This window comes from Cydia splendana, chromosome 18 (assembly GCF_910591565.1).
Source record: "Cydia splendana chromosome 18, ilCydSple1.2, whole genome shotgun sequence".
Classification (NCBI taxonomy): Eukaryota; Metazoa; Arthropoda; class Insecta; order Lepidoptera; family Tortricidae; genus Cydia; species Cydia splendana.
In genome coordinates, this window is record NC_085977.1 from 10,773,343 (window position 1) to 10,790,081 (window position 16,739).

At 36.2% G+C, this 16,739-nt stretch overlaps 2 protein-coding genes across 2 annotated transcripts; one reads left to right on the top strand and one right to left on the bottom strand.

The window, feature by feature from the left end:
• Window positions 1–1,303: 1,303 nt before the first annotated feature.
• Window positions 1,304–11,115, top strand: LOC134799159 (bilin-binding protein-like). Its single transcript, XM_063771567.1, has 4 exons — window positions 1,304–1,501; window positions 4,784–4,997; window positions 7,525–7,626; window positions 10,416–11,115. The coding sequence occupies exons 1-4, from the start codon at window positions 1,391–1,393 to the stop codon at window positions 10,601–10,603; spliced, it is 615 nt and encodes a 204-aa protein (XP_063627637.1). The 5' UTR covers window positions 1,304–1,390; the 3' UTR covers window positions 10,604–11,115.
• Window positions 11,116–12,684: 1,569 nt separating this feature from the next.
• On the bottom strand, window positions 12,685–16,523 carry LOC134799605 (insecticyanin-A-like). The gene is made up of 4 exons (XM_063772042.1): window positions 16,358–16,523; window positions 14,896–15,121; window positions 14,234–14,338; window positions 12,685–13,207 (listed from the first exon to the last, which is right to left on the bottom strand). The coding sequence occupies exons 1-4, from the start codon at window positions 16,463–16,465 to the stop codon at window positions 13,014–13,016; spliced, it is 633 nt and encodes a 210-aa protein (XP_063628112.1). The 5' UTR covers window positions 16,466–16,523; the 3' UTR covers window positions 12,685–13,013.
• Window positions 16,524–16,739: the final 216 nt, after the last annotated feature.

A 16,739-nucleotide genomic window follows, 5' to 3' on the forward strand; every position in this document is an offset into this window, starting at 1 on the left:
TTTTGTGTCTGGAAATTAACAGACCTATTAAATAAAGTACTGAGCGGCGATATATTTTATCATCTTCATGTAAATTTTAAGTAACTATTACGTATAATTAATTATTTGAGAGTATTTTATCGATATAGATCGTTGATAATGATAATTATGTTTAACAAAAGGTTTTTTTCTATGAAAAAATCGTTAGGTATAATATTTTTTTTTCAACACAACGTGAAATTCATGAGGCGAGCGGCTTCTTACTGGGTATGCTCAGGAATTGAGTCAGGATTGACGCGTTGAACCAAGCTAGGTGAGATTGTTCCTGGAGTTAAATTTCTTAGATGTGGTTTAAAAATACATACCTAATTAATAATATTATTTACAACTTTCAACTTGAGGAAGAAAGGAAGACCAAGGAGAGCGTACATGAATCAAATAAAGGAAAAGATCAACGTCGTGTCGTATCAGGCTGTCAAAGAGAAGGCAGAGGACCGCCAAACATGGAAATTGCTCCACCGACAACTCTTAAATATATGATGATGATGACAACTTTCCTGAGGCCATCTTTTTTTGGTGTAAGTTTGATTTCATCTCCATAATAGTTATGTAGGTACCTACCCAGCACGTTCTAAATAAAATCAGTTTTTACGTATGTAATATCTTAGAAAAAAAAATGTAGGTACTTCACGAAAACATATAAAAACTCAAAAATGTGTGTTTTCCCAGAGATAAGACCTAGCTAGATCGATTTTTCGCCCCCGAAAACCCCCATATAGCAAATTTATATACAAGAATTGCTCGTTTAAAGGTATAAGATAAGATACGGGATTGTAAGTCAACTCTTGCTTTACAGAATTCATAAATCATGTATTAAATAAGTTTCTAAAATCCAACTTTAGTTGTTTCACATTATTACTTACCGTTAGGAAAAGCTTGCGTTCCGAGCCTGTCTTGTGAGCTTTACGTCTACCATCAGTTTTGACATTGACATATACGCTCATGTCTACGTAACTTACTTTCTATGCATCTCGCTCGTACTCGCATATGCGAGCAATAGTGCAAGCCAGATGTACAGAAAGTAAATTACGTAGACGTGAGCGTTACGTCAATGTTAAAACTGATGGTAGAGGCTCTTGTACCTTCTAGAGTTCACGTATGCGAGTTAGTTACCATAGAAACTTACAGACGCTTCTCGAGCCCCGCGTCCGGTTCGACCTCTGCACCGGCACCGTTTTGTTAATCAAATAATCTTGCGATCGAAAAATTGAATCATGCCCATGACCTTAGGTACTCTAGCCGAGCGTATATAAGGATGCTGCATCCCAAACAGGCTAGTACATTGCTTGATCTCGACTGGTACAGTTGGCAGCGACTTAATTTTGAGCTTGTATATTAACCTAACTTAAAAATGCTGCGATTAGTCGTCTTGCTCGTAGCGGCAGTGGCTGCTTCTGCTAATGTAGTCAACGAAAACAATTGCCCTGTGTTGAAGCCAGTAGAAAACTTCAATTTAACAGCGGTAAGTATTTTTTTCTTGATCTTAGTATCACGTTAGTACAAAAATTGTATTGAACATCTAATCGCAGTAGATAATTAACTACAGAGGAATTTAATTTTAGTACCATTTCATACCCTGTCTGTGACAAATTATGAAATGATACTGAAATTAAATCAATATGATAGTCGTTGAGGTCCTCATACTATTTTCACTGTGACAAGGTACGAGATGGTACTAAAATTAAACTCTTTGACTGTACTGCTAATTCTATTCAGGCCATGTATGGTATTCTGTTAAATCGTTGAACCAAAATTAAGTATATGTGCTCTCCAGATCAGAGATCTTATGCCACTGCAAGGTACCGAAAATAATCATAATAAAGGATTCGCGTAGATAACAATAGAGTATAAGAAAAGTGTATTTTTTAAAGCATTGTGAATAAAAAACAGGCAATAGTAATTTATTTAGGTGATCATTTATTTATTTGTCAAATAGAAAAGCTTTTTGAACGTAAAACACCTTGTTATGAAATTTTAAATATTGTTATTTGTATCGGAATCATTAACTAACAAAAACAACAAACATCTTATACATAGGTACATAATATTTTTATACCAACAAGATGAAGCAGATATAATCTTATGATCTGATAATATATAATATATCTCGAACAGCGATAATATTTTTTGTGGAAAATGTCAATTCAATTGAAAAGCAAGAAATCGAAATGTCCAGCTACTTCTATCCTAAGGATCAAACATATTTGATTTTTAGTTTATAAATTAAATGAAAGTCAGGAGGCCAGCCAAGATGCCAACGGCTTGCGCCGTAGCGAACGAAACGGTAATCTCTCTCTATCACTCTTCTATATTAGTTCGACAAAGAGACATTATAAATTAGCGTATCGTTCACTACGGCACAAACGATTGGCATCTTTTAAAGCCAAGTTCGCGATAAAAATCCTAATGACACATGATGTTTCAAATTAAAATATCAGCTATCAGCAATGATAAACGTATAGGATAAACAGATAAGTGATGACAAATGCCAACACTGCCTAATTACCTACACCTAATTTGTAGTCAGTAGGCCTACGTAACGTACTAGTTACAGGCTTGGCCGCATAAAGCTTAGTTTGTATTATGAAGTAAGTAACATGTAAAATAGGTAGTTTTAGTCTCAAAACTTTTACTGAAATCACCGCGCACCTTCTTTACCAACCTATAAAATGACTTCTTTAATCACCGTTGGCGCTCTATGTAGGTAAAACAAATATATCGGAACACACTTTTGATACCATATAATTAACCCTTAGATGCATAGTGTTGCCAAATGTCTACAAAGCATTAGACAGCTCACAGATTTAAAAAAAAAGGCTTACGTTCTTGAACGCACCTTTATACCAAACGTCAAGTAGGGTGATGATTTAAGGGTTAAATTTACGCAATATTTTTAATTTATAAAAATTACATTCGTTTTAAGACGAAAAGTTGGAAAGCTTGGAGAAATCCAGAAGTTGATAATTTTTAGTATGTGATTTTGAACGGTGTTTTCGGGGTTTGTAATTATTTTATATTTAAAAACTTTATCATAGGTATATAACAAATAGTGTACCTTTCTAAAGCCGACCACTGACTAACAGGCCGCCGGACAATATCGGCCTGTCAGTTAGAACAAATATTTGACAGTTCCGAACAACTGACCGGCCGATATCGTCCGGGTCCGGCGGACTGTTAGTCAGTGGTCGGCTTTATGGTAGTAAAACATTTCATATAATAAATATCTATTACTGAAAATTACATATTTACATAAATATGATTTAGCCAATTCAACTTCTAACACTGATTTCGCAGTGAAAATCGAAGTTATATTTTTTTTTACTATTTTTCCTTGAATCGGCAAACAATTATGTGATACATATACCTATTAATTTCGGGCAAAAAGAAAAAATAATGCATTTAAGGGTTAAGGATTTGGCGTATACATAGATATGATTTCATTTTCTTAGGCACAAAAACTGGCAGGGCTGTTCAATATCAGCATAGTTTTTTGGGAGCTTCAGTCCACCTTCTTCTGCCAAATCTGAGCATCTAGAACGAAATCCTTAGCTCAATTCCAAATGTCTTTATTTCTTCTGGTTCGGCCACTTCTGATGTCGGGGCCGTGGGCGTATCATACTAGAGAGAACCAACTCACAGTCTTTAACGGACAAGACAGATTACAAATCATAACACACGTTACATTTCTCAAGTTAAGCAAACCAGTAGATTAGATCCAGTGACCGCCACAGACATCTTCTCCCGTTCCTTCTAGTCTGGAGATTGCTTGACAGCATTTCTTCAATTGTTCTCGATGTCATCTTTCTTCTGTCTTGACAGCGAGCTCTATTATTACCCTTATTCATAAAACTTTACGGGCCTGATTTAGTTAAATTATGATTTATCCCTTTCTTACAAATACATAAGTCAAAATGAAAGATAAAGAAAAACGATTATTAGCTAATTGAGGTTGTTTATGTATAAGGGGGTTAGTCTCTTAAAGGCGATTGATGGCATGATTCAGCCGTTCTCTGATGTATATTTCTATATTTGGCCACTTTGACCACCACTATCTGTTCGACGCTGACTGTACTAATACTAATCCACCCATTCAATAAGTAGGCACAACAAAAAATGTAAAGTTGTCCAATCAAACCGCAGTAATTTTCCGTGCATTTAAAACGCTAATTATCCTAACAAACCTTAACAATTGCGGTTCCGGGCTCAATCACTTTGCCGAGGAGAATCAATCAATTGAATGAATGGGGTAATTCGAATTACTCATCAACCAAACTGATCGAGCGTGAAGGACGCGCGGATAAAAAAAATCCATTCATGAACTTACTCTTATTGTACACAAATGTAGATTGATCGTAAAATAATAATACTTAGTGTAACAGATTTTTACGTAGCAATGGCATTTTTTTAGTCCGCTAATGCAAACCTCATTAGTGTAGGCTAGTAGTTGTATGTTTACTGATAAGTTTGATAAAATAATCAACCTTAATGCAAATTCGATTAATAGATCGGTAGGTACCTGAACATTTTTAAATATCCTGTGTGATAACATAACAGACCTGCTAACATGAGTTGCGTTCTCGCGCGCGACTCCATACATCTAGATACAAGCGCGACTCTTCAAGCCTATGAACTCGCGCTCGAGAAATCAACTCAATTCATGCTAGACCGCCAGGTGTTTTAAAGTAAGTGTGTGTAGTTGGTATCTGGTTTCAATCATTTTTGACATTTTGCAATTCCCTTGCAGTTTCAAGGCACGTGGTACGAGTTCTCCAAGTACCCAAATTCAGCGGAGAAGAATGGCAAATGCGGCTCAGCCGAGTACAAGCTCGACGGGGAAGTGCTGAAGGTGAAGGACATTCACGTGGTGGACGGAGTTCAGACGTACGCTGAAGGCACGGCCAAGCTAGCTGCCGATGCGAATAAGGCTGGCAAGCTGGTCGTCTCGCTTAAGTTTGGAGGTAAATGTAACGAGTTTATGGTCTTTTTTATTTATCTGTGTACCATTAACGGCCGGTTGGCAATCGTCACAAAACGAACGGAACGAACTCATACATTAACCCATAAATTTTGTCGGGAATGTGACGGTTACACTTTACTGAAACACGCTTAAGGCGCGCTTTAAGGTACAAGTTGAAATGAAAACGCCGTTAATAGCCTGCGATTTAGTGTGCGTAGAATATGTACTTCCATAGTCAATTCTTTCCACATCTTCATCCCTTTAAGTGATGATTCTCGTGATAAAAAATATCCTATGTCCTTACTCGCGACTCATAATATCTCCATAACAAATTTCATCTGAATCTGATGTAACAGACTTTCGCATTTATAATATTAGTAGGAATTAGTAGATACGGTCACATAAAAATAAAAAGGTAAAAATAAAAATAGATTTTACGGGTTACTTTAATAATGTCTTTGAAAGAACTAAGGGCCATTCCACGCTAGCATCTTTTGAGCAACGGCGTCTAGTCGGCGCTATGGAAAATAGCGTTGCTGCGCCAAAGTTGCGTCGAGCAGCAGCTATAGAGTTAACTACACACCGACGCTCGGGAGACGCTAGTTTGGGGTGGCCCTAAATGTCCCATAACAAGACAAGTTATGTGGCGGTGAGGGTTCTAGTGTGAATTGCATAAATTACATTGATTGATTGTTTTCCTGTATCTTCTGTACCTACAATGGATACTGAATAAACCAATATATCTATCAATGCCCATGCACATAAATATAATCTTCTCTACTAATCTTCTCATTATCTGTTCTTTATCGATATCCTGTAATGAATGAATCGTAACGGAATTCTTTATTTTTGTTGATTCCTTGATTGTGCCTACTTACTTGACAAATGATGACTAATAATAGTGCAAATATGAAAGTTTTAGGTGCATTTAGAATTGTTGAACCTAAATGTTGCATTCAACGGTTTCTTTTGGAAACCTGTAGTCTATGAGTATGTGGTCCATCGTGGCTCCTGGTTAGCTCCGTGGATGGAATTTGGGTGCGATTTATTTTTATTTGTCCAAAGTGTTGTCTGTTTAAGAAATGGTCCTTTAGCGCACTAGATAAAGGTAATATTTGCCATGCACCAAACCCCGCTCACTCCGCCCAGTCTCCACCATCCAGCCACCCGGTTTCATGTAGTTTAACTGCTCTCGAGACGTACATACCTAATAGGTTTCAAATATCATAATCAAAGTTGCACTTTATAACTTACCAGTCGAAATTGCTCCGCTGCACCTTACGCTTAGTCGACATAATATTGGTGCTTGGTATAAGATATATTATTCAATATATGGCGTGTGCAAATAGTCTATTTTGTATCTCCTTAATTATCTTTTAGCCTTTAGCACTAAGAATTTGGTATCTCCATTCCTGAGTCAATTATTAGCTAGGTTTATAACGATAATTGAAATTTACAAGGCTACATAACACACTTTGCACTACGAGGGTGCGACCGCGTGAGCTGGCGTTAGATAAGTTATCTTTAATCCTAGTCTTTATTGTTATCACAATAAAGTTGCAATTAGTAGTTAAATTTGTTCGTTTATCGCGAAGATTATCATGTTATCCTGATTAAAGCAGAACAGGTTGTGTGGGAGGTAGTAAACGTGGTTAAACTGATACCTTAAAGGTACATTAGTTTAATTTCATACATTCTATCAGTATCAGTATGGTTAGTTTGGGCTTGGTTTAGTAGATGTAAAGAGAGATTTCTCTCCATGCGAGCATTGTGCCTGAAAACTAAAGTCCAATAAACATTGACATATATCTCAGGACGGCCAGCAATAACAATGGGGCATAAATGGGGCCAGTACGGAGGTGTGACACTGCTACAACGCGATTCACGCACGATTGGCCGCAACTAGTTGCGTTAGACTGCACGATTGGCTCGAATTCGTGAGTGACACCGCTGAACTAGTACCATTTTTAGTACCCGTAAGGCCCGTCCTGATTTATGAAGGCCAGGCTACACCGGTTGCGTGTGCGTAGACGTCGTAGACGTGTGCGTTGCGCTGCGTTGTAAACTAAGGATTCTCATAAAAAATGTCACACCGCGCAGTTCTCTTGTATTTATTTACAACTCCGCCGGTGCGTGTGTAGGTTTGCATGATGAATTCAGACACAAAATTGAAATTTAATGGAATTGTTTGTGAATACAAAAATATTTAATATTAGGTACTTAACTTACATTATTTTGGTAGATTACAAAAATGTGCCGTATAAAATATATTATGGGAACAATTGGTGCATTTGAGAACTAAGAGAAGTTCTTCCTTTACCACCGATGCTATTTTCGGAAATTATAAAGTATTGAGTGGTGGTACGAAAATGGTGGCCACGCTACGGAGCTGCAGCGTGTGCCTGCGTTGCGCCGCACGTGCGCGTAACCCGGTGTGAGAGGTTCCCTACAATTTGTGCTAAAAAAATTCCATGTCCAAATACTTTCAGAAAACATTTTCGCTTCATAGAGAACCTGTTTGTTTACAGATGTGACTAAGGACTCCGCACTGAACATTCTGGCGACGGACTACACTCACTACGCCATTGCACACAACTGCAAATACGATGAGAAGAACAAGAACCACCAAGGTTAGTTGGCATGTAATAATGTGAGAACGGAACTAAATACATAGTAAAGTTTACGCCTAAATAAAAGCTACTATAGTGGCGACCACGTACTGGAAGGTGCAGCGTGGGTAGACCCCCCACAAGGTGGACTGATGACCTGGTAAAGGTCGCGGGAGTCCGCTGGATGCGGGTGGCGCAAGACCGGTCATTGTGGCACTCTTTGGGGGAGACCTATGTCTAGCAGTTGACGTCCTCTGGCTGATATGATGAAAATACTACCACATAGTTGAACATATTTTATGCACTTAAGTGTTTGTCTATCATTTAAAAACTAAAATCTCCAATGGTCATTTTCTACTTATATAATAATATCAATATACTTAGTAGGGGACCCCAAGGCGAGTTGTGACAATTTTTACGTTAACCGGTATATCTCAGCAACAAAGCATACCATCGTTTTGGCCCATAATTAGGCCATCTTTCGCTAGCTAAACAAACATGCACTGAGTTTCATTTGGTAGTAGTGTTTAATTTATTTCTTAGTGGACTAGGTACCTAAAAACTAATATCACACATATAAAGCACAAAAAAATCTCCATGAAAAAAAATCTAATTGGAAATCACAATAACAATGGAAAATTATTTACTGTACTCGAAAACTATAACATTTGTTTCCCTTTAAATTAAATTGATGGTCTTCAAAACAAATACGCAAAAGTCTAAAAAAATCCTTTAGTTATTGCAAAAGAACAATATAATATTGCGCAAAATCGACACAATATTGTATAAATACTTCTAGGTAAGTAAGTATTGTACATATTGTCTACGTGATAATTGATGCAATTTTCAGTGAACACTAAAAATAGCATCAATTATCACGTAGACATTGTATCAGGAACACTTATGGGATTACTTCGGTCTTGCAATACCTATAAATTTAGGACAGTTATTGACCGGAGCGTAGCGAAGGTCTACGTTTCGACTGGAGCATTTTGCTTTTGTATGTCCGGATGTTCCCCTCTACAGGTCGCAATTCTTAACCGAATCTCGTGAAATTTTGTGACTGGATTCTATGTCTAAATAAATTTTTTTTGTCCGTCCGGTTTTTTGATTTTTTTTAAAATGGCGGAGTCGTGATAGCTCGCGCCTAAACAAATAGTGGTATCGGTACCATACGAGTGTTTTCTTTTTGAGATATGTTTATAGATTAAATGGCCAAAAATTCAGAAAATTTATTTCGCTGGTTTCGGAGGTATTGAGATATTTAATTTTAACTAATTTTAATTTGAGAAGGAGTAGCTAAATTTCGTCAACCCATGTAAGAACTGTTTAGCTCAGTTTGTAAACGTTCGCTTTTTCTGTTTGCACAGAGGGTCTGGGTTCGATCCCCAGTAATTGTATGCTGGGATATTATAACTTTTTGTATTTTTTTACACATAAATTTCGTATTGTTTTTTTTTAATTTACTATATTTAAAGCTCTTAGCACCATGTTATTTAAAGCTCTGCTCGCGAGGTCTACAGCTCACAGAGCCACTAGTAGTAGTTACAACCACTAAAATTGGTAAATAAAAATAAGTCAAAACTGCTTATTTTTTATTTGCATAATTATGCGTCACTAGACATATGTGGAAGACATATCCGGGTAATTGTTTATCTAGGACATTGTCGAAAATAATATTGCTTCCTCGAAATTTAATTAACTGAATAAGCTATGTTTGATAAAATCAATAAAGATATCGTAAAATTTGATTGGATTTAGTAATCTGTTGTTTGAAGAACTACATTGTACAATCAAGGCATAAAGTTATGCTAAATACATAAATATTTTTGAATTGCACGTGTAATAATATTAAACCAATATTTCGAGCTCAGGGACTGCGTGAAAACATGGGAGAAAAAATTATTTAAAATAATTGTCAAAAATCAAGTAGGTACTGATTTAAACTTTCACGATTATTAAACATTATTAAATTGCAATTGGAGAAGACCAGTCTTCTCCAAGACCACGGAGACAACGCCGTCCTCGAAACGTCGGAGGTAAATCTTAAAACTTAAATACGCGATTAAGTCTCGTTGTGCAATTTAATAAAAATCAAGTACTTGTTTAACTTGAAGTTTTTGAAGTCATTTATTGTCCTTCATAGGCTCAGTATGGTCCTTCATCAACTCTACATGAGGTTCATTCTGATCTGACCGATGAGCCGATACAAAACAAGATCAACAATTCAAAACTCTTATTAACCATTTACAAATTAATAAATCTGAATCCTTTCCTTATTTCTGTCCTATATATTTGCGTCCGGTGCATATTTTTAATTTTTATTTTGTGCATTGCAAATTTTTAAATCATTAAAACGTTTATGTTACGAGTACACGAGCCTTTAGTAACGTGACTCAAGTGATAACAAATTTTCTTAGATTACTTTGGATTGATATAAAATATGGGTGGGTAGGATTTATTATTATTCGTAAGCTTTCTATTAGATAGGGAAACCCCCTAATCAAAGATTAGTTTCGCAATTTCTCTGTAGTTATATGAACGCTGAATTTTATGATGATGACAAACGGCCCAACATTTAACTCTATCATGTACAATAAATGCTGTTTGTTTTGTTTGTTTGTACTAGAAAACTAATAGGTATTCTTATTAGTCTTATTGTTTGTCAATGTGTCATGGTGTCATGATGACTTGACTTAGGAGTTCAATTTTCTGATTACCTATCCTAATTAATAGATGGAATAATAATAATTCTCGTACTTGATAATGATATTGTTTCTGTTTCTAAGTTATATATAACATTTTCCCAGATTTTGCCTGGGAAATCCTATCACGAAGCAAGAAACTAGAGGGTGATGCCAAGACCGCCGTGGACAACTACCTGAAGGCCAATGCTAAAGAGCTGGACACCACCAAGTTCGTCCAGACCGACTTCTCCGAGGCTGCCTGCAAGTTCACCAGCACTAGCCTCATCACTGAAGCTGTGAAGCACCATTGAGAACCCTGAATCAGTTAACTGACCGAAAGTCGCAACTTTTGATACATCATGTAAAGAAAAATAATGTTCATTACATTTAATCTTCGTTTTTGTATGCAATAGCTTTTTTGCTGCCAGCCCTATACCTTGTAGCAGGACGTTAAAATCTACCAACGGTCAGTGTTATTATGAGTAAGTTCTTAACGTTATTCTTTATAACGATATAAACAACACAGCCTATTGTCTTTTATACGTGAAAAATATCGGTATGACTGTCTCTTTCCTTTTGTAGTCTTAAAGTTAAGGATTCTCAAGTGAAATTGGAAAAAGGCTCTTACTATATATTATGCATTTTTCTCTTTTTTCTGGTGATCTATATGAAAATTTACTAACAAGTTCACAGTTAGTAGTAATTTGCTGCTGTCTGTTTAAGCTACTCTAACTACTTTACATTTAATAAGTGATAATTTATGTTAGTTCGTTCAGAACTTAGTTGAATAATTGTGTAATAAAGGTGTACTTTTTCTTTCTCATGTTTTATTTGTTTGCTCCATCCTTTACAATACCTTATTTTAGTCACTACACCTTACAAAACAAAGTACCGCCTCGTCTGTCTGTTTGAGTGTTTGTATGTTCGCGATAAACTCAAAAACTATCGAACGGATTTTCATGCGGTTTTCACCTATCAACCGAGTGATTCTTGAGGAAGGTTTAGGTGTATAATTTGTTAACCTGTGCGAAGCCGGGGCGAGTCGCTAGTAATTTAAATAAAGTCAATTAATTAATTTACAAAAAATATATATAAATGGTGGACTTAATGCCTATTGGTAATCTCTACTAGTTAACCATAGGGCTAAGCACAGACGATTGATTTTATTTAATAGTTGATCGATGAATATTTTTTGTAGCGGTGTTATTATTAATATTATTATACTTAATTTGACAAAATAAAGGCGGTATGGAAGGATAAGCAGCTACACGGGCGGTTCTACAAGGCCCTTATGGAACCCGATGTAGACCTGCCCACGTCGGTGAACTGGCTACGATTCGGGGACCTCTTCGGAGAAACCGAGAGTTTTGCCTGTGCAATTGCGGACGAAGTTATCATGACGAATACCGTAGTGTCGGGTTACTTTAGCCCTGGAGGGTAACTTTGGCCATTGAGATTTACGCAGTCCTGGTTATATTATTGCATATGGAAATATGACATGAGGTTGGCTTTAGCTAACCTTTGACGTTTTTATGTTTTTTATTAGACCCTTTTAAATAAGGTTTTCATGTGGGTCAAAGTTACCCTCCATTGGGTCAAAGTAACCCGAGTTTACGGTAACTATGATTTTATTTCATCGATTTTACCAGCGACCAGAGAGCTGGCAGCTTTCTCTCGCAGCACATTAGCATTGCCATTCAGCGAGGGAATGCTGCCGGCATCTTCGGCACAAGGCCGCGGGGGCCTTATTTAGACGTATTTTAATTTAGATTAGTAGGTATAGTTTTTAATTTTATTATAAAGTAGTTTTATATATAAGTATTTCAGATTCTTTGTTTGTTGACCAATAAAACTATGGAACTCTCTCCCGGTTGAGTTAAGACGTTCTCAATCGATTACCTCCTTCAAATCAAACCTTAAGGAATACTATCTTTCCCTACCTTAGTTTTTACTTTTATAATATTGACACTGTTGTTTCTTTATTTAATATATACACTTTTTATGTATGTCTATGTATGTGTATCTATATAAATGTTTTGTGTTGTTTGGTTATATTCAATTCGACTTTTCATATTTTTTCTTTGCGCCACCTACCGTATATATTCTAATTCTTATGTCTCCAATACCCAAAGGTTGTTTGGAAGAGATCGCTCTTAAGCGATAAGACCGCCTGTTGTTACCTCTATTGTCTTTGTTTATGCTATTGTACATTTATTGTAAACTACGTGTATGTGAGGTGTGCAATAAAGAGTATTGTATTGTATCGTATTGTATTGTATTTTTAATACAGACTATGTATGAAAAAAAAAAACAAAATACATTAAATGTGTTGTTTTAAAATAGAATAACAATAAAAATACCGGTCGTTTTTAATAAAAATATATAATCACAGTTGTAATAAGTGTATAAAAATTAAAACATCGGAAAAGACACTTCAGCCGACAAGTCTTCTTCGACTAATCACATTAGTCGGGTTACGCAAGTTGATATTTTATAGTTAAAATATAATTTAAAACATTGCCAATCGTTAAAGCAAGACCAAAGGATGACTTACGCTATGACAACGGTCCGGGCCCGGGCCGGGGCGTTCGAAACTTCAGTTTTCTATAGAAACATCACGTGATCACTGTCACAGAAAAAGACACTTCTTTTTCTCCTCTCCGTCCCGGGCCCGGACCGTTCAAGCGTGAGTCATCCTTAACTTACCTAATATTTATAAGATTACCAAAAATTACTAGTAAAGAAATCTGTCTCGAATTTTTGCGAGAACTGACATTCTGCGTCTGAGAATTCTTTAAAAACAAATGACTGTCTGTGCTCGGCCAACTCCGTGTATTTTGACAAAGCGTCTTCTACTTTTTTCAGTGATTCTCCTTCTAACTTTTGCTTGTTTCTTGATAAGACCCAGGAGAAAACTGTAAAAAAAAACATAATATAAATATTTTCAATTTTTTACCTCTGGCTATCTATTATATGATACGTCAATTAATCTATAACTTCTACTATCTATATTGCAACTCACTTTCCGGATTGTTAACTTGGTTAATTGTGTCTACATGACCTCAAGTTATAGTTTGGTTTCGTTATCATCCGGACATTTATTTAAATAGGTAGTTAGTTTAGTTTAAAATGTCGAAACGGTGGCTAAAATCTTGATTAATACGTGAAAAAACCAAAAGTAAACTCCATTTATGAAAATGGAAAGGAGAGTTAATATATAATATTCGGAATATATCTCAATTCATAAAGATTTGTTTCCTATTTTCGCATTCCCTATTATTGTTGTCATAATGCTCATAAGCCCTAACGTTAATCAGCGTTTTTTTTATTTTTGTGGCATTTTTATATATTGTGACCTTTTTTGCCACTTTTGTGTTTTTTGTAGTCAGGATCGCGAGCCCTTTTCATCCTTATAGGAGAAAAAAAGTGTCCTGAAATTTCCATACATTTTTGAAACTTTCCTTTTTGTTACCGTCATACAAAGTATATGGAGAAATGGTAACACAATAGGAATAAAACTCTGGTACATTATTTTATCCCATTAGGATCGAAAGAGTTAAATAACACAAAAGTGGCAAAAAAGGTCACAATATATAAAAATGGCAAAAAATAAAGGCAAGGCTCTAATATGCCTTAATTATTATAATTATAGTAGGTACTACAACCGTGTGGTTTTATAACCCTAATTTATTATTTAAATTAAAAAAATGGACAGTCGACGTCAAAGATATGTTTACATTTTTCGCCTTATTACAAAGGCATAAGGTACAAAAGTGTAAAGTTATCTTTGACGTCGACTGGACAATTACTCATACGATAGCCTGAGCCTGACTGACGAGTCGAGCTTAAAGTCTGGTTTTATCATGATCAAATCCAATTCGACTGATCATGTTTTACAATAGATAAGCAAAGAAGAATGTTAATAAAAGCGCTATAGGTACCGTAATGGGTTCTCGGCTTCTTCTTGTAAGTCTTGCAGGTGTATGCGATGGCATAGTTGTCGTAGTCAGTGGATAGTATGAAGAACGGGAACTGCAGCACTTTATCTGAAATTATATAAGTATAGTAGGATATAATTACACTTAAAACCTTGATGAAATCAATGATAAATAAAATCGGTTTTGGTTTCGTAAGAGCGATAACTAGTTTTAAATGATACCTTTAAAAACAACTAACTGAAAATTAACAATTAATAAAACCGACAATATTTGCACGAACCATCTTGCTAAGAACCATTTCAACATACCTACTTTCGACAAAACACCGTACTCAATTTGGTTTATCCGTTTGGAAGCTACGATATACCTATGTAGCACAAGCACGAAGCACAGGCACAGAATAAGTAATAGTATGCACAGGTAAATATATTAGTAAATAAGCGGCGATTTCGTGACCGGCTCCCTGATACTACGGGGTTGCGAAACTCATCGCAGCCATAATGTGTTTTCTTAGTTATTTAATTTTAAGAACTATTTTTATACTACGCATGCTAGCTTTTAAGGTATTTAATTATGGGCCCAAAATAAAAAAAATCATTCATTCAAGTACCCCTCTTATTGCGTCACAAGTAACATTACTTTAATTTAACTATCCGGTATCTTACCAGCATTCTCGTAACTGACAATGAACTGCGCCCTGTTTCCAGCATCGAAGGTGGGATCAACCCTAGCCAGATAAGACTTGTGAGTCCTGTTCCCCAGTTCAGCAACCACGTAGGCCTCCTTCAGGGTGTAACCCAGATTATCCTCCTGGAAGTCCAGCGTAGCGCAGTCGTAGATCGATCGACCATCGCTGGCGTAGCTGGCCACGTTGTACCAGCTGCCTGAAAACTGGTTGTGGACACTTATTAGAATTTTGTTTTTATTTAAGGTAGAGTACCTAATTATCATTGAAACAAACTAAGCAAGGCTTTAAGGATGACTTACTTTAGACCGGGCCGTGGCCGGGCCGGAGCTTCCGGAGCTTCGTTTTCCATGGAAAGCATCACGTCATCGCCTGTCATGTCATAGAAAAGTAAGCGCCGGAAGCTCCGGCCCGGACAAGGCCCGGTCTAACGTGAGTCATGCTTTATTGTGACCACTAGGCGGTAGGTAAGAAGAAGGAAGTTTTTCAAAGGTGATCAATCAGATGTGCCGTTCGGGCGTTATGTGTAGTCTCTAAAGATTCTAGGTGCTATAATATTTTAAACTTGAGCTGAAAACATGGTGAGAGATTTAAAAAAATCTGTTGTTTTGTAAATTCAATGCATTATAGTTTACTTCGTATATTGGTTTATCTTACCTACATTTGTGTGTGATTGGATTGCTATCGGAAATAAATGATTATAAAAGTTACTAATTAGTCAAATCAGTAAATATGATTAAAAACATATTAATTAGCCAAAAACATTAAGACCTACTTTAAAAGTTAATCATTCGCTTATCCGGAATTGAATGCCATATCTAGGTACCTAAATTAATCATCTCTGAATAATTGCATACAATTTTTAATTTGTCGTTATCTGCAAAGATTGATTAGATATATCCTGATGACACTCCGTGCTGATGACGAAGAATCTATTATTTATTGGGCGTGGTGAAAATATTTCATAACATTTTTCTTTTTCAGGTTATCATCTCCTGCTGTCTATCAACTCAAATATCATAAAGCATGTAAAACAGGGATAAAATAGTAGATTGTGACACAAAGAAGCAAAAATTACTTATTTACGGCGAGGGTAGACATTAATTCCTGAGCGTAGTGAGGGATTCACTACGCTCAGGAACGCTACGCTACGCCAGGGTGTTACCGCCCAAAGTGGAAATAATCTTGCTATCTTGTGACACATACTGCTTTTCACATCGCCTATGGGAAAAATATTATGTATCAAAATATTATTTAAACTAAAAACAAGACCGAAGTGCACCGATAAGTGCAGTGATAAGAGCACCGTGAACAAAGTTTTGTACGGTGCTCTAAAAAAAGTATGCAAAAAAGTATAAAAAATAGTGTCCTAGAATAGAAAAGTGTCTCCGAATTAATTTTACTAAAGTTTTGAGGGTAGATATAAACATAATCTAATTTACCTTAGTGTAATCCAAATTTTCTTGAATTTTGATCGTTGGACATTCTCCCTGTATATTATCCGCCCAAGCCCCAAAAACTCCAAGCAGACAACATACTAAAAACAACATTATTTCTGTGTATTTTTAAACAAGTACTCGGGGCGAAGGTATGATATCGAGTGCTTGCGCGTCGCATCCCACGCGATAATTATCCAATGATATGACCCCTGAGTAAAGTTGTTTTATATTGAAATTGCTGGTTAAATTGAACAACCGTATGGAGTTTCCTATAATGTTTCCTCTGGGTATTTATAGTGCGCCACATGGGTCAGTTTTCAAGGTCTTTTGCACGTGTTGGTTATTATTTTGTGCAAATTATATTAGATTCCGGTAAGGTCATGTG